Source organism: Dendropsophus ebraccatus, chromosome 10 (assembly GCF_027789765.1).
Source record: "Dendropsophus ebraccatus isolate aDenEbr1 chromosome 10, aDenEbr1.pat, whole genome shotgun sequence".
Classification (NCBI taxonomy): domain Eukaryota; kingdom Metazoa; phylum Chordata; class Amphibia; order Anura; family Hylidae; genus Dendropsophus; species Dendropsophus ebraccatus.
Genome location: NC_091463.1, coordinates 77,865,383 through 77,883,849, shown reverse-complemented (window position 1 = coordinate 77,883,849; position 18,467 = coordinate 77,865,383). Strand labels below are relative to the sequence as shown.

The 18,467-nt window shown below is 43.4% G+C and overlaps 1 protein-coding gene across 4 annotated transcripts in view; it reads right to left on the bottom strand.

Annotated features, from left to right (window-relative positions):
- SPTBN4 (spectrin beta, non-erythrocytic 4) overlaps positions 1-18,467 on the bottom strand; it is a 103,260-nt gene that overhangs the window by 10,864 nt on the left and 73,929 nt on the right. For all 4 annotated transcript variants that reach the window (XM_069943487.1, XM_069943489.1, XM_069943488.1 and 1 more), the window contains 9 exons: positions 14,173-14,397; positions 13,785-13,874; positions 12,903-13,181; positions 10,336-10,466; positions 8,657-8,861; positions 6,702-7,079; positions 6,306-6,550; positions 4,965-5,103; positions 3,087-3,171 (listed from right to left, as the gene is read on the bottom strand). In XM_069943487.1, coding sequence (XP_069799588.1) covers positions 3,087-3,171; positions 4,965-5,103; positions 6,306-6,550; positions 6,702-7,079; positions 8,657-8,861; positions 10,336-10,466; positions 12,903-13,181; positions 13,785-13,874; positions 14,173-14,397 — 1,777 coding nt within the window. The remainder of the gene's footprint in view (positions 1-3,086; positions 3,172-4,964; positions 5,104-6,305; positions 6,551-6,701; positions 7,080-8,656; positions 8,862-10,335; positions 10,467-12,902; positions 13,182-13,784; positions 13,875-14,172; positions 14,398-18,467) is intronic.

Here is an 18,467-nt window from a genome sequence, read left to right as displayed (position 1 = left end):
CTAAAATGCCAGAAGTGATGGGACTATTTAAGCACACTTTAAAGGGTGTAGATTGTGTTTAATGTAGGTTTTTATTGTTTTATTGCAAGTTACACTAATGGATCACCAGAGCATGGCCATCCTGTGGTGTAATCTACAGCTAACAATGCATTTATTCCAGACAGCTGCTCAATCTTATATGGATGGCGTATGGATATTCTAATCAATGCATTGCAATTCCTGGTTATAGGCAATGTAGTGCAGTAAATATGGGACATCAAGATCAAACAACAATCAAAGCAACGCTAATAGAGATGAGCGAACCGGGTTCGGTATTTGATTAGCAGTGGCTGCTGAACTTGGATAAAGCTCTTAGGCTGCATTCCCACGTTCTGTGATCCTGACGGATCACGGACGTGGAATGCATGTACCGGAGTCCCCCCGCGCCCGGACAGCATCTGTAGTTAGATGCTGGGAGCGGGGGAGACTGTATTCATAAGCGCTTACGAATACAGTCTCCCCCGCTCCCAGCATCTAATTACAGATGCTGTCCGGGCGCGGGGGACTCCGGTACATGCATTCCACGTCAGGATCACGGAACGTGGGAATGGAGCCCAAGGTTATCTGGAAAACATGGATACAGCCAATGACTATATCCATGTTTTCCACATAGCCGTAGGGCTTTATCCAAGTTCAGCAGCCACCGCTAATCAAATGCCGAAAGTTCAGGTTTGGATCGACTCGAGCATGCTCCAGGTTCGCTCATCTCTAAACGCTAATGCTGCCCTTCTCAGGTAAACAGGCTGCTCACAGCAAACAACTCAATCCATGCACAGACATGTTGCTGAACTACATCACAACATCATTAACCCTTCCATTATTGCAGGGATGGGGAACCTTCGGCCTTCAAGCTGTTGCAAAACTACAATTCCCATCATGATGGAGGGCCGAAGGTTCCCCAACCTGCATTAATGTGACGATTATAACTCTGCAAGTTTATGGGGAAGAATTTATCATTCCCTATGCACGTGCAGACACTTTTCGGACAAAGTGTGAGTTTGCACAAATTTTTCTGCAAAGAAATGAGACTTGTGCAAACAAAACTGCAATTTTGCCACTCTGTGCTGGTGCAGAGAATGATGAATTCCCAGTCAAGACTATCTACTGTATAGCCTATAAGAGTCACTGTATACTGACAGCACACACATCACAGACCCCTAATTACTAAATGGTGTCTATAAGAGTCACTGTATACTGTCAGCACACACATCACAGACCCCTATCCACTGTATGGTGCCTATAAGAGTCACTGTATACTGTCAGCACACACATCACCGACCCCTATCCACTGTATGGTGCCTATAAGAGTCACTGTATACTGTCAGCACACACATCACAGACCCCTATCCACTGTATGGTGCCTATAAGAGTCACTGTATACTGTCAGCACACACATCACCGACCCCTATCCACTGTATGGTGCCTATAAGAGTCACTGTATACTGTCAGCACACACATTACAGACCCCTATCCACTGTATGGTGCCTATAAGAGTCACTGTATACTGTCAGCACACACATCACAGACCCCTAATTACAATATGGTGTCTATAAGAGTCACTGTATACTGTCAGCACACACATCACAGACCCCTATCTACTGTATTGTGCCTATAAAAGTCACAGTATACTGTCAGCACACACATCACAAACCCTTAATTACTATATGGTGTCTATAAGAGTCACTGTATACTGTCAGCACACACATCACAGACCCCTATCCACTGTATGGTGCCTATAAGAGTCACTGTATACTGTCAGCACACACATCACAGACCCCTATCCACTGTATGGTGCCTATAAGAGTCACTGTATACTGTCAGCACACACATCACAGACCCCTATCCGCTGTATGGTGCCTATAAGAGTCACAGTATACTGTCAGCACACACATCACAGACCCCTATCCACTGTATGGTGCCTATAAGAGTCACTGTATACTGTCAGCACACACATCACAGACCCCTATCTACTGTATGGTGCCTATAAGAGTCACTGTATACTGTCAGCACACACATCACAGACCCCTATCCGCTGTATGGTGCCTATAAGAGTCACAGTATACTGTCAGCACACACATCACAGACCCCTATCCACTGTATGGTGCCTATAAGAGTCACTGTATACTGTCAGCACACACATCACAGACCCCTATCTACTGTATGGTGCCTATAAGAGTCACAGTATACTGTCGGCACACACTTCACAGACCCCTATCTACTGTATTGACCCTCTAAAGAGCCACTGTATACTGTCAGCACACACATCACAGACCCTTAATTACTATATGGTGTCTATAAGAGTCACTGTATATTGTCAGCACACACATCACAGACCCCTATCCACTGTATGGTGCCTATAAAAGTCACTGTATTCTCCCAAAAAAAAAGAAACACTAAAGATTCCATTCACTACAATACATCTGCCTACTCTAGACAACTACTTAAAGCAGGAAGAACTACCTGTGTGAATAGACCCCACACTGTGCAGAGCTAGAGCACATAATTAACCCTTACCTAGATAACAAATGTACCCTTAACCCCTTAGGCACATGAGGCCGTGCCTAAATCCATGACATAAGGGGTGAGTAACCTTTCCATAGGACTGGCGCTGAGCTATAACCTGGCGTCATATACATTGCTGCAGCTACAATGACTTATTGTTAACTTTTCCACAGGGTCCATTTTTAGGAAAAAGAAAAAAAAAATCCCCAAACAATGGCGTAGATGCGGATACGGTTAAGCGCTGTGTACGGATAGAGCCCCATACATTCTGCTCTTAAGTCTCCCCCGCATTCATCAGGGGGGATGTGGAAATAGAGTGTGGGCGCTGCAAAGGTTTCCATGGTAACCCTAATTAGCTGGTCTTTAGATGGCAGGGGTGCCGCCTCGTCTTTATCGGGAGGGGAGATTATGTAGGCCATTTTGCTAAGTTGAGCTACATAAAAATTAAAAGCGCACATGTAGATGGCAGAGTACACGCCGGGCGCCGACCATGCTGACTCACAGCAGCAGTTTTCTCCTCCTCCGCCGGGGAATTACGCACTTACTTTGCTGCAGCCATTCCCAATGTTTCTGCCATTTGTCCAACATCTCTCTCTTCTTGGCCATCAGTCTGTCCAGACTCTGCTTGATCTGGAGGAAACATATAGTGAACATATAAAGAAATCTTATCCATTCACCTTGGCCTGCACATCTACCAATCGTATGAAAACTACGTTAAAGACGTTGTCCAAGAAGAGTAAGAGATCTTGGAGGGTCCCCACCTTTCCCCATATCAGGCCCTCAGCTTCTTTGTTATGAATATATTCGTTCCTATTGAGCCGCTAAAAACAGTCGAGTAGGCACTCTTCCATCTTACTCGGCAGTGGCTCCATAGGAATGAATAGAGACGCAGGTCATGTACCGTACCTGCGGCTCAAATCATAACAGAGAAGCTGGGGGTTTGACACAGAGATTGGACCCCCTGCGATCTCTTACTTTTCCCCTATCCTGTGGATAGGGGAAAAGTAAATTTTTCTTGGACAACCTCTTTAATGTCATAGAAAAGTCAGTACGTATGTCAGTATGTATCTAGGTACAACGGTACTGTACAAGAAAACCGGATGCACATAAGAAGGTGCGGGAAATTGTGAGCTGAACTTAAATAAGTTTTACTGATAAGTTAAAAAAAAAAAATTGAGATGTTGTAGTCTTGATTAGTCAAGGTCTGTGTGTTCCGACCCCCACCAAGGGATATCTCCCAGTTCTGTGCATGTAACTGAAATGGACTCCTTGTGTAAGTCTATGGGACCACCTTGGGGAGCATGCACAGAGAGCAGGGGGAGAAGCACTTTGCACATTTCTCCCAGGTCCTTCCGTAGATTTCTAAACACCCAGATTCTGACAGATCAAAACTTTTAACATTTCTCAACAACATGTCAAAAGTTGACAGGTACACTTTAAGGCGCCCACGCACATTAGACAACTATCAGCCAAACCTTATGATTTGGATGGGGCCAGACGACCATCTCCCCCAGAAGATGGATTGGGCAATTGATGCTTTTGCTGTTAGTGGAGATAAGCTGAAGCAAGAGCTGTCTGGCAGAGGCTTACTCCTCTCTACTGAGAACATATGCAGACTCAGGTGAGCTGAGTGTGAGTGTATGTAAGGGGGGATGGTTGGAAGCTATATAATATAAAGAGCCACCCTTACGTTCGCATGTGGTGATCATGGTTTCCAGAGGGAAAAACCCCTCATACTCTAAGCCTAAAAAGCATTACTTTGCACTGGTTAGAGTTCCTCACTTGCTTCTCTGCTCCCCCTGGTTTGAGACTATGCTGTTTTCCCTAGTCACCTCTATAAATAACCATCTGGAATTAGTTCTCATATAGGTAGAGAGAGCAGGACCATAATTTAGCCCTAGGGCCAGGGCTGGACTGCTCATCATGGCTGTGTTTTGCAGTGGGCTGTTCTCCTTTACCCCTCAGCAGGCTTCTATAGCTTATCTGCTGCCCTTTGACCTGTCTCTGCAGGCTACAGGATTGGTCACCCAGTCCCAGTAGTCTCCTCTCTTCTTCCTGTTCTATTGCTTTAGGACTAAATTCCAGCCCCTGCCCTGCCTAGGGACCTACTACAGCTGGTTGCAAGCACTGATGATGAGAATGGGGATCCTGTGTTGCCTTCTGGCTGAAGTAAGCAATGGTCTGAACAAGATAGCAGAGTCCTGTACTGTTGTCTTAGCATCACTCTTAGTTTAATGTAGCGGCGGTGTTCAAGTCTAAACACACTGCACCATACAACCAGGAGAAACATAGGACTTCAATTGTCAGGACTGGTGAGAATCCCAGCCATTCAATCTACACCAATCACTCATCTCCTATCCGCAGGAGTGTCTTCCATGGGCAAATCCCTTCAACATTACATATTATTGTTACGAATCACCTACTTCTTCTGTTGCTGGCCTCTTGTTCAGGATTAAAGACTTTCCCAGTTCCACACAATCTGCGATCCGCTTATTTCGGGTCTCAATTTCGCTCTTTAGTCCTTGATGGTAGCTTATTAGAACTTCCACGGAAGACACGTCTCTGGAAGGATAAGAAGATGACAACTATAAATTGCCTAATAAGCAACAAGATAACGCAATGGAGTTTCTTTTTTTTTTCCTCCAAAATTCCATTCACAAACTGAAAATAGTTTGGGGTATGCTTCCTCCCATACTACAATGTCCTCAATTGCTAAGAGTCATAAACATTTCCTCTCCTTCCAAGTGTCAAACCTTTGGCTCTCCAGCTGTTGCAAAACTTGCAAACCCAAAGCTTTGGCTGATGGGAATTCTAGTTTTGCAGCAGTTGGAGTGGTGCTGGTTTGACACCCTGGTGTCGAAGATGGTGAAGGAGTAAGGGCCCTATTACTTGGAGCGATAATCGGTCGAATCAGGCAAATTATCGTTCCGTGTAGTGGAGACGACGATCAGCTTATGAAACAATCATCGGCTAATTGTTGGTTTAGGTTTGGACTTAAAATTGTCAAGCGCCAACTGTGTATCGCTACGTGTAATAGTGATGCACAGCCGACGACTGACAAATGCCCAACGATGTCCATGCAGCCCTTGCTGTCTGATTATCGGGCAGTCTAATAGGTCCAGTAAATGAGCACTGATCTAGCAAATCGGCGCTCGTTTACTAAAATGATCAGGCCATAGTCGGCCTGTGTTATAGGACCCTTAGGTTGCATTCACACGTTCCGTGGATGCCTGTAACGGATTCTACCCCTGCCCGGGCAGCATCTGTGATAAGATGCTGGGAGCGGGGGAACTGTACAAATATGCGCTGCGCTGTAATGATAGTGCCGTGCGGCTGATTCATTACAGCGCGGCGCATATCTGTACTGTTTACCGCTCTCAGCATCTAATTACAGATGCTGCCCGGGCGGGGGGAGAGTCTGATACAGGCATTCCACGTCCGTGTTCCGTGCGGAACACGGAACGTGTGAATGCAGCCTTAGTCTGAGGCATAACATGGGTACCATGACCATTAAAGGTGTTATCCAGTGCTACAAAAATATGGCCACTTTCTTCCAGAGACAGCACCACTCTTGTCTCCAGTTTGGGCAGGGTTCTGTAACTCCATTCTATGAACAGAACTAAATTGCAAACCACACCTGAACTGGAGAGGAGAGTGGAGCTGTCTCTGGACAAAAATGGCCATGTTTTTGTACTGCAGGATAACCCCTTTAAACTCCTCTTGGTTGGTAAAAGACATCTCCAAAGTCCCAGTTTTCTACATACCTGGGCTTCTCTCCTGTGCCAATTTGGCAAATAATGCTTTCCATCCAGGAAATGAGGTCCCGCACCAAGCCAAGGAACTTCATGCGATCACTGGTGGTAGTAATCTGCAGCCTGCAGTCTTCACATGAGGTCAGGAGTTCCTTCCAGGATCGCATCACTTCCTGCTCGCTGGTGACTATGGCTGCTGCATTTTCACCAGCATAGACTGTTCGCAGCTGTGCAGCATTTTCCTGCAGCTGCCGTACCTGCCCGTTGGAGAAGATGGAGGACAAACCTTGATACTGGACTCTGGCACATTTAGGCGAGAGTTACTATATAGATTACTTTTTGTCATTATAGTAAGTTGGTTACTAAAAGCAAGGCCTATATGGAGAGTATTAAACATATTAAGCCCACCTGAGTGACAAGGACCTGAATGTCATGTTCAAATGAACTAAGTATTCGCTGCAAGGAGCCAGCGGAGAGCCGAGCTTCCTGCGCCTTCACCTCGGGCACCCTCTGCTTCTTTTCCTCCACCTGGGACAAGACCTCTTTGCAATCATTGAAGAACTTGTGTAACTCGTGGGAAGCCGAAAGCATCTGAGCCCTAGTTTCCATCAATTCCAATAAGTCCGCCCAGGCCTCATTTACCCCATCTTTCCATTCTGCTATGGTGGCTGCATCGGAGTGTCCATAGTCAATGAGCTCATCCACCATCTGATTGACTGCAGAGATGCGCTCCTGCCCAATGCTCCCCGTTTCACTCACAAACTCTGTGAACTTTTCTTGAAGAAGCTGCCAAGAAAACACATGTGAAATATGTATGTAATGGGATGGGTATTAGTGCACTGCTAACTTTAATGACGGCAAATTTAAAGTGGAAATACAGATCCTTAATTGGACTATTTTTACTTGGTGAGGGTGACCAACAGACTTCTATATGAATTGTCTATATGTGTGGAATGTGGTTGTTGGGGGGCTTCCCTAGTTTGCAACAAGCGGAATAGATATTATACTGAAAGACTAAGTCTGGGTTCACACTATGTTTTTGCAATCCGTTTTTACAAAACTGATTTTTTTCCACTGACTTCCAATATAAAGAAAATGGATCAAAATGCATTCTTTTTCTTAACATACACAAAAACATACTTAACCTTATTTTTGGGTAGGTTAATTAAAACGGATGCATTTTTATCCGTTATTCTTATAATGGAAGTCAATGGAAAAACGGATCAAAACAGCTGCACACAAAGGCGATCCAAAGACAGATGCAAAAAACGGATTGCAAAAAGGTAGGTTAAATACAGCCTAAGGCTGTGTTCACTCTGCGTTTTTCCTCTCTGTTTAACAGATCCATTTTTACTTGTTTACTTTTAATGGACAGAAAAACGTGGTCAGCTATGTTTTTGTGTACGCTTTAAAAAAAAAATAATTCTAATGTAAGTAAATAGAAAACAGATCCTGACAGATGGCACACAATTGCGTCTGTTTTTATATTCCATTCTTGCATCAGTTTTTTTCCCGTTATATGGACAGCAAAAACACAATGGGGGAGATTTATCAAACATGGTGTAAAGTGAAACTGGCTCAGTTGCCCCTAGCAACCAATCAGATTCCACCTTTCATTTTCCAAAGAGTCTGTGAGGAATGAAAGGTGGAATCTGATTGGCTGCTATGGACAACTGAGACAGTTTCACTTTACACCATGTTTGATAAATCTTTCTCAATGTGAATCTAGACATATGTTGCACGTATATGCCAATGTATATGTACAGATACAGGCAACATTGACTTTAGTGGCCCGAACATAGTAAACCAGCGATTAAATTCGGGTCATTTTCTGAACATGTATATGTATTGCTTCTGGTTCCTAGAAAATACACATATACATGACCCGAATATAGTCATGACTCGAACATTGTCACTAGTTGACTATGTATGAACCAGTATGTGCCTGTATATGTCAAAACCCATTTTGACATGTTGTGGATATATACATGCAATGTAGTGTCTAATCCCGTGATGGCTAACCTTGACACTCCAGCTGTGACAAAACTACAATTCCCATCATGCCTGGACAGCCAAATATATGGATTTGGCTACCCAGGTATGATGGGAATTGTAGTTTTGCAACAGCTGCAGGGCCAAGGTTAGCCATCACTAGTCTAATCCGATGTGATCCCAGCCTTACAGTTGCCTAACACTTGATACTGAGCATTAGGTCAATATTTTAGCATTGCCGACCTCCCGCAGTTCCAGTGAGCCGAGCTTCAATCATCATAGAACCCCATGGGATCCAAGTTTGGTTCGCTAGAACCACAAGAGGTCTGCAGCCACGTTACAGCCTTACACTAATTCCCAGAGTCACTTACTGTCACATGCTCAAAATCCTGGCCCAGTTCCGGAGACCCTGCCACCACCTCCTTCTCTGCAATCCACTGCTCCAGTTCATCCACCTCCCGACTCAACTGGAAGAGCCAATACTGCTGCTCAAGACGTCCCTTTCGCTCCTCCACCAGGTCCTTCAGAGACACGTAGAGCCGATCAATCTGAGATTGACGCCTACTTATCTGCTCACTATGCAAGGACAGTAGTCAGTGCATTAGTTGGGAGCGCAATACACAGACAGCACAGAGGTGACTTGCAAATAATCATATTGTAAAATCATCATCCAGTATCATTTAGCAAAAGACTGAGGGAAACCAGTATAAAGCAGTATAATAATAATGTTATGTAGCAGAAATCCAAGACTGACCCTCTGCTTTGGGTCTGCAGTCTGCACTGCTGTGAATCCATATAAAGATTAGCCCAGATTCGCTCAGATAGTGATATTTATTTGTAAATTAAAAATCTCCAGTCTTCCACAGTGCTCTCTGCTGCCACCACTGTCCATGTCAGGAACTGTCCAGAGCAGGAGAGGTTTTCTATTTCAATATATTTTATTGGATTTTTTCAATATAATTTTGCACACAAAAGCAAATTTTTTTTTTTTTGCAAACAAAAAATATAACAAATATAACATGTTGTATAGATAAGGTATAATGAAAAGCAAAAGAAAGTAAACAATAAACCATATAATAACCGGTGTTCAGATAATATGTCTTTAAGATTATCCATAAAGATAATAAAGCATAAATCTTCAAGTAATATATTCATAAATGCAATTATAACATGTTCGTTTTCTATAGGGATTTGCTGCTGCTCTGGGCAGTTCCTGACATGGACAGAGGTGGCAGCATAGAGCACTGTGTCAGACTTGAAAGAATACACCACTTCCTGCAGGACATACAGCAGTTGAGAAGTATGGGAAGACTATGGGAAATCTATATAACTTTCTAAAACCAGATTTTTGTCTGAGTACTCCTTTAATCCATAGCAAGTGATGGCTGCAGATTGAAATCCACATGGTAAATTTCTAATACATGCAAATAAGGTTCCAGATTGTAATCAGTTTTGGATTTCAGCATGTGTGAATGTAGCCTTACAATACTGTAAAGGAGTAATTCGAGAACGCATCAGAGGCGTTGGTCTGCCCTATACAGACCCTTGCAAAAATAAAGATATGCTAAGCCTGGTATTCATTCTGAACAGTCCGGCACAACCATTATATCATGGCCCCTGCATCTATACCGTGACAACATAATTTGGGCTTAGAGTTGCAGACGCTTTGTGAGTTATTGCTACCTTGCTGCTTTTAATGTACATTACAGTACTGTATCATGGGAGCTGGAAACATATACTTGTCACAGCATGACGCCGGCTCTGGTGCTTACTGCTGGGCCGCACTTATCAGGTACATGTACCCATTATAATTCACTAACATATACTAATAATGGAGCAATAAACCCCTAATATACAACTATACCACACGTCTTCTGTCACCGTGTGTGTCAACTATTCATTGAATCCATGGCTGTATACTGCTGCCATAAAAACCCAGTGACTCACATTGTAGCTATGGACACTGTACTGTAGCAACTATCTACCCATCCCATACATGCAAGCATGATGTCCGCTGTATAATCTATAGGGGAGATTGTCACACTCTCACCTGTCGGGGTGCTGAAGATCTAGGAGACTGCGACACTGCCGGGACAACTGAGCTATTGTCTCCTCGTAGTTTTCGATGGTCTGTTCCACCATCAGGTGCTTTTTCAGAAGCTGTAACGTGCTCTGCTCATCCTGTTAGAAAGGGAAGGTTTTATTATATGTTCACGCTGATTTTTTTTTTGTTCCACGTCTGGCAAAGGGGAGTGGCTTCCATAGTGTTGGCAAAGGGGAGTGGCTTCCATAGTATGGAATAAATGGTGAGGGTAATTTCAGACTACTTCCTGTTATGACAGCCTATGTGATTCCTAACATATTTGTAAATCAATTCATTTACTAAAAATGACCCCCTTGCCCTAGAAAACGTGACTATTGCCCTAGAAAACATGACTATTGGGCACTTTCAAGTCTTGGCCACTAGGGGTCTCACTTCTCTGCTGCCCACTGCGTGTGGTCAAGGGGTTTCTTTGTCTACTAACAGAGAGGCCCAGGGGTGGGGCTTAGCTTGTGCTATATGCAGGAAAGGGGGCGGTCTCACAAAGCCTGAGCCAGTCTGCCTGCACAAGATGATCCACAAAAGTGAATCAAGGCTTCCTTGTTATCTCTGACCACCAATAAAAACCAGAGCAGCTTTTTTTGTACAAAAAACAGTATAGCTACTGCTGTATGTCCAAGACTTTAGTGTGATGTCCCGCCAGGTAGTGTAACTGTTTTAATGCTGCTGCAGTTTAATGCGCCACCACTGTCCTCAGATTGTGTGTGGTACTGCATCTCAGCTTCAGTTGTTATACCACATAATCTGAGGACAGGGGTGGTGCTGTTTTTGTAAGAAAGCAGCTGAACTTTTCTGATCCTGGGCAACCTCTTTAAGTTTACATTTAAGGACCTATTACACAGGTTGATTACCCTTCAAATCAGGCGGATATCGTCCAGTGTATTAGGGTCAGTGATCAGCTGATGAATGAGCATATGTTCACTCATCAGCTGATCATTAAATTCTAGGCTATGTTCACACAACATAATAGACCGGCCTTTCCGTGACCCGGCCGGATGATCTTTCCTGCCACAGTGTTCTGATGCGGGTGCATGCTGATGCATAAGAGCTTCCCCCTGCACACGCTCCGGCCGCTCGCTTCATTGTGTGAACAAACAGGGTTTCCTACGGCCGCAATTCACTGAATTGTGGCCGCAGAAAAATGACATGTCAGGTATTTGCGGCGCCGCACGGGATCCCGGCCAGAGCATATACGATGTGTATACGCTCCAGCCGGGATCCCATAAAGAAACAGGCAATGTTCACAGCCGCATAAAGTATAGGCAACAACGGCCGTACTTTTACGTAGTGTGAACATAGTAAAAATAATTCTCTGTCTGCAGCAAATTTCCTGTATAATAGGGGATGCACAGGTGATAGCTGACTAAAGCAATGGGCCGTACAAACAATCTAGTAATTGTCTGTGCTACCTTGGCTGCCCCATCACCAAGCCATGTGATAGGATCTGGCTCGGACAGTGTAAGGCTAAGTTCACACATAGTATTTCTGTCAGCCTTTATCTGTGTTTTTAACCCATTCCTGGCTTTGATTGAAAAAAAGACTGACGGAAATACAATGTGTGATCATAGCCTAATATGGCCTTAAAGGGAATGTGTCACTTACATTTTATTTTACTGATTAAAGTCAGATACTAAAATATTTTATTTTATTCTAATCTGTTTCTATTTTTTTTACTGTAATTTTTATTACACTTTTTTGTACATTCTTATGGGGGCGTCCATCTTGCCTGAGCTGTTTTAACAGCATTTAGTGACATGCTTTAAAACAAGACTTAATGACATAGACGACAATAGAGTCTGTCCCCTTGAGATGAATGTGGAACGTTATTGAGCGCGCTCTGTGACCTTTGAGGAGGTCATTTCACAGGGAGCTGCTATTGTATCCTCTATCTACTGGTGTCACATATCGCTGCAATACTGTACAGATCACTTTACAGCAGCCTCCTCTTATCACCACAGACACAACAGGAAGTCTCAGCTTAGTTTTACCCCCAGCGGTGAGAATAACACCAGCAAGATTTTAGGATTATTTCATTATATAAATAGAAAAATGGAAAATTAGAAAAAATTTCACCAAAAAATCCTAAAAAAAATGTTTAACATAAAAATGTTATTTAAACAATAAATCATTTTTTGATGACACATTCCCTTTAAGAATTAAAATCTTTCCCATCTTGCTGTCTGCGGCTGCCACTAGAGAGTTCTTACTGCATGTTGATAGTACATTGTACTCAATAATGAAACAGCAGGCAGTAAGCTCCTGAGCTCCCCCTAGTGGTGATAAGCAGACAGGACATAACAAACTGAATCTTACGTCTGAAGCAAAAAAAACAGGGCACCATCCTCTCTACTTCTGACCCTGCTGACAAGTAGAGAGCAGAGAAAGACAAGGAGCCGACACAGAGGCTGAAATGGTAAAAGGTATGGGGAAATCGTTTTACATTGTACTATTACATAAAAGGGGGAAGTCTGTGGGAATAAGAAGTAATTCGATTAATAGTCCTACAAAGTCCTCACCTTTCCCTTCTCGTCATTCATCATGAGAAGCTCTTGCTCACTTAACCAGGTCTCCACTTCGCCCACATCAAAGTAATACTGTTGCACCTGGTAGTTGATGTCCAGAAGCTGCTGCCGCCTCTCCGTCTCCTCCCGCAGCACATCCCACATCTCCCGCAGACTCTCAAACCCAATGCGGACCCCCTCTGCCTCCGGAGTCCGAATACTGGCAATGGCACCTGCTCGCTCCAAGATGTCATCCACACGTGGGGAATGGACCTGAATCTCTCTCCTCAGGTTCTAGTAAAGAGAAAAGGCAGAACCAGAGATGAGAACAAAGTCACCTCTTTATCAGGAAAAGTCAATGAAATCAGAAAGAGGTAAAAATGTACAGTAAGAAGCCTAGGATAGGAATATTGTAGGGGAGTAGAGGGTGGCGCTCTGTGGTTTGTCTGTACATATAAAAAATTTATTTTTAAAACAACTAGCGCCAAAGATTTGTAATTTATTTCTTTTAAAAAATCTCCAGTCTTCCAGTATATATCAGCTGATGTATGTCCTGCAGGAAGTGGTGTATTATTTCCAGTCTGGAGAGCAGGAGAGGTTTTCTATGGAGGATTTGTTGAACAGTTCCTGTCACAGACACAGGTGGCAGCAGAGAGCACTGTGTCAGACTGGAGAGAATACACCACTTCTTGCAGGACATACAGCAGCTAATAAGTACTGGAAGACTTGAGATTTTTTAATAGAAGTAAATTACAAATCTCTGGTACTTACTGGGACCACTTGATTTGAAAGAAAAAAAAATTGTTGGCAAGTGCATAGTCATCAATCATACAATACATCCCTAACTCATCCCTAAGGAGTCATGCTATCAATTCCATTATAGACATAGGCACTCACCTGGTTTTTCTTGATAAGTTGCTGTACGGTCTGTAAGTTGCTGCCGTGATCCTTGGACGTTGCGAGAGGAAGCCGTTCCTGTACCCAGGTCTGTCAAAGAATGAATGCACATAAAATCACAATTGATCCATGCAGTGGAGACACAGCTGCCACTCATGACGTGCTTTGTCCTACCATCTATCTGTGATAATAATCCACTGTCCAGAGAGCCATAAAGTTCTATCCATTCTATCTTTAGTCGGATGAGCTCAGCCCAGCCCTGCACTTATCGCACTGCTATATGGCGAGATGGTTATGGAGACTCCCTCTATCTCCACCATCACACAGCGCGGAGCTTTCACATCGACATTCAGATGAAAAACACACAAGCCAGTATTGATGCACTCACAATTTCATCTTCCAGGTCCCGGGTGACTTGATGAACCTCCTTAGAGGCCAGGAGGATGCGTCTTCTCTCTTTCAAGGGCTCGATCAAACGCACGATCCTAGTTCCGACCTCATTCTGCTTTTCATCCACAGCCTCTTGGCTTACCACATCCAGGGGGAGAGAGGCAATCTGTGCTTGCAGCTCACCAACCTCCTTGTACCACTCCTCCATCTGGGACTCCATGGTCTGCGTTAAAGGAGGGAATTCAGAGACGGAAGGACAGAGGATCTCTGGGTCAGGGGTATCGGCTAAATTGTAGGACTCGACAACAGTAAAGTTAGGATGTCAGACCTTCTTAGGGAGAAGTGGCGTATTTATTTCAGAGATTTCTACAACTGTCCTATTGATGTGAATGGGGTTTGCAATAATCTATGTGCTTGGTGCCAAAACAAAGATTTAAAAGAATTGAATATTATTATGGGGCAAATCTGATCTCATCTCTAGAAAGTGAAGCTCATTTGTGCAGGGAGTCTGCCATCAAAATATCATGCTCATGGTAGGGAGATAAAACAGATGATACCTGTCTCTTAGGTGATCATATAGAGTTATTAAAGTTAAGAGAAGGTGCTAAGCTGCAGCATTCACGCCTCCTCCCTCCCCCACCCCTCCCTACCCTGCATGATTGATACACAGGGTTGTCTTCCCACTTGAAGTCGTGTACATCAATCACTGAAAGCAAGGAGGGGTGAAGGATAGAGGAGGCGTGCTTGCAGCAGTTAGGCACCACCTCTTTGACACTTGAACTTGGAAAGGAAACATGATTTTATAAGCATTCAGCGGTCTTATCTGTCCATGTCCACAGCTCTGAGCATGATACAGAGATATCATATTCCCAATAGTGAAGAGTCCACCGCTCCAGTTGAGTTAAAAACAAAACTTTATTCCAACGTCTTAAAGCATGATACAAAAAAATCATAATAACATGATCCGACCCGTTTCAGGAAATAGTCCCTTAATCATGACCATGATTATGTCCTGAAACGTGTCGGCACATGTTTTAAAGATTTTTTTTGTATCGTGTTATAAGACTTTGGAATAAAGTTTTGTTTTTTAAACACGTGCCGACGCATTTCAGGACACAATCATGGCCATGATTAAGGGACTATGTCCTGAAACGCGTCGGCTCATGTTTTATGATCTTTTTTGTATCATGTTTTAAGACATTGGAATAAAACTTTGTTTTTCATTCAACTGGAGCGGTGGACTCTTCACAATGGTATGACTTCCGATATCACCTGCAGGTACCAGGTGTGTTTCCAACCAGCTCCTCTCATGGATAATGACCCTAACGAACGGGTGAAGCACGGTTCATCCAGGTGAGCTCACTAAATAAGTTTTTTTGCCAATACCGGCCTAAAGGGGTAAGTAAAGATTATGGAACATCAAGAATTGAAGGGCATGCATGCAAGTGTATTTGCTGATTAGAATTGCTGTATTGGGAACCGGTTCGTATTCATGAACATCTGGTGCTTTACATTAGAATGTGCTTTATGATTATAAAGGAAGGCTTATAAAGGATTAAGGAGAACAACAAAACATAACTAAGGCTATAGAGAGTCGGGATCGTGTAACAGAATGAAATCGACCAATCAGGTTGCAGCGTTGCAGGTTTGGAAATGGAAGTTTGAACAGAAGAATTTTACTAGAAATAGTAGAGTTCGGAAACCACCGAGTGAAGATAGGATAGTATGTAGATGGAGACGGGGGGAGTACAAAACACACACAATTTACTGTACCGAGGATCAGGCAATGGGCTGGGAGAAATGCACTGTGATGCTGAGATGGTCAGTCATGGGGGTCTGCGTCATGCTGTTGAAAGAATGAGGTGTTTATGAATGATGAGCACCGAGCAAGCAGAAAGCTGAAACGTAATCTCTTGTCTCAATGACGTGAGCTGTACATGGTGTACTGGGTACACATGTAACTCAGAAGGCAGGATGAGAAAGACATGGCACCTGTATAGTCACCACCAAGATACATCATGCAGAGCATGGGCTGAAGCAGCACTTCCCTAAGCGGGAAGGCAAGGCCGGAGCACCACTAGAAGATAGGCCGGGTCGTGACAGGTCATAAATAGTCTGGGCAAAAGTCACTTTTTGAGTCAAGCTTATATAGAGGCAATCCCTCCACAACACATGGTGACATCGGTAGTAAGGTGAGGATGATTCCTTGAAGATACCTGTTTCCACCAATATGTATAGAGGGCTGAAGGTATTACCAAACACATTGGGTGAAAATATTTCAGGATGAAAAATAATTAAGCAGACAAAATGTATGGTTTAGAATCCATGAAAAATCCACTTCTGAGATGAAAGGGTGGATTGTTTGCCTGACCGCATGCCAAGTAGCTCAAGGTCTCTATTTAAAGGGAATCTGTCACTAGGTTTATAAAAGAGGTTTATAAATGAGGGCAGCATAAACTAGTGACAGAAATGCTGTACAGATCAGTGTATTACTTACATCATTCTGTTCAGCCGTTCTCCTAATATGCAGGAGAATAGGATTCTTGCCACACCTCTCCCCCCGCCCTCCAGCTGCTGATTGACAGGTGACTGCCTATATACAGCATGGAGAGATAACTGCCAATCTGCAGCTGGTGGGCGGAGTTTTCTGCTTCTCATGAATATTGGGGACTACTGGGCTCATGCACATAATGGAGAGGACTACTTATTGTCCATGTTATTCAGGAAATCATCTCTGGATCAACTGCACAGAACAAGTAAATGATACATCATTCTGTTCAGCTTCTCTGTCACTAGTTTATGCTTCCCTTAGATAGGACAGTACACACCTACTGACAGAGTCTCTTTAAAGTGTTTATGTGATGATGGCTTGCTGCCGAATCCTCTCTTAATCCAGATTTTTGGGTCTGCATGGATACAATCCAATGGGGGTTGCGCATATTAGGATCTAATTCCGTGTTTGTGTCCATAGAGACCAAAATTTCCCGATAAAGAGAAGAAATCTCAGCTGATCTGGCAGCGGGCTGTCGTGATAGGTACACTGCATTCATTTTATAGTAAAAATCTAATAGGGACCTTTCCTGCCGTTAATGGTGGTTGTCATACTTATAAATTGCCTTTTTATTTCTCAGTCAAGTGTAAATAAAGTGTGCCATGGCCTGACACACCTCCTCACAAGCCCCCATCTCTTAGCTCTCCTTGATTGATGTAAAGAACCACGTATGTGTAATGCAGTGACACTTGAGCAACTCAGCTCCTCCTACTTGGCTGAGAAATAAAAAGGTCATTTATAAGCTTGACAATCACTGTTATCCCCAGGAAAGGTACAGATTGCTTTTTTGACTCCGACATCTATGGTGTCTGCTGCAAGTAAAACTGGCAGGGTCCCTTGAAAAAGAAGCTGTCACCATGAAAATGCAGAGCAATCTACTGGCATGTTATATAGAAGAATGAGCTGAGCAGATCCACAATATAAATCTGTTGGAAAAAATTCTGTATTACTTGTTTTGTTGAATTTCTTGCTCTGTCTGGGCTTAGGTGTCCAGTGGGCGGTCACACATAGTGAAGAAAGACTGCCCTGAATAAGTATTAGGATGCTATCAGTCACTTATTAGGACCGCCCACTGGACTCCTAAAGCCAGAAAAAGGAGAGACTTAAATGAATAAAACAGAAGTAATATTGGATTGTTTCCTAAAATACTATATATCAATCTTATCAGCTCCTCTTTAGAATAACACGATGCTCGCAGATCAGACTACTTATTCAATGTGACAGATTCCCCTCCAGGATGTTGTCTGTAATGTTGTCTGCGTTTTTCTCCTTAAAAAGGTAATCCAGTGAAAAGAAAATGTTTTCAAATTAACTGGTGAACCGGAAACTTATACAGTAAAATATAATGTCTTCCAGTACTTATCAGCTGCTGTACGTCCTGCAGGAAATGGGGTTTTCTTTCAAGTATGAAACGGTGCACTCTGCTGCCACCTCTGTCCATAACAGGAAGTGTGTAGAGCAGTAGTGAATGCCCACAGAGATCCTCTACTGCTCTGGACAGTTCCTGTCAGGGACAGAGGTGGCAGCAGATAGCACTGTGTCAGACTGCAAAGAATACACCACTTCCTGCAAGACATACAGGAGCTGATACGTACTAAGATTTTCAAACAGAATTAATTTACAAATCTGTATAACTTTCTGACACCAGTTGATTTAAAAACAATTTTATTTCCCCAGCGTACCCCTTTAACTAGGGCTAAGTTAAGATACTGTTCAGATTGCCAGCCTGTTACCTCTGGGGA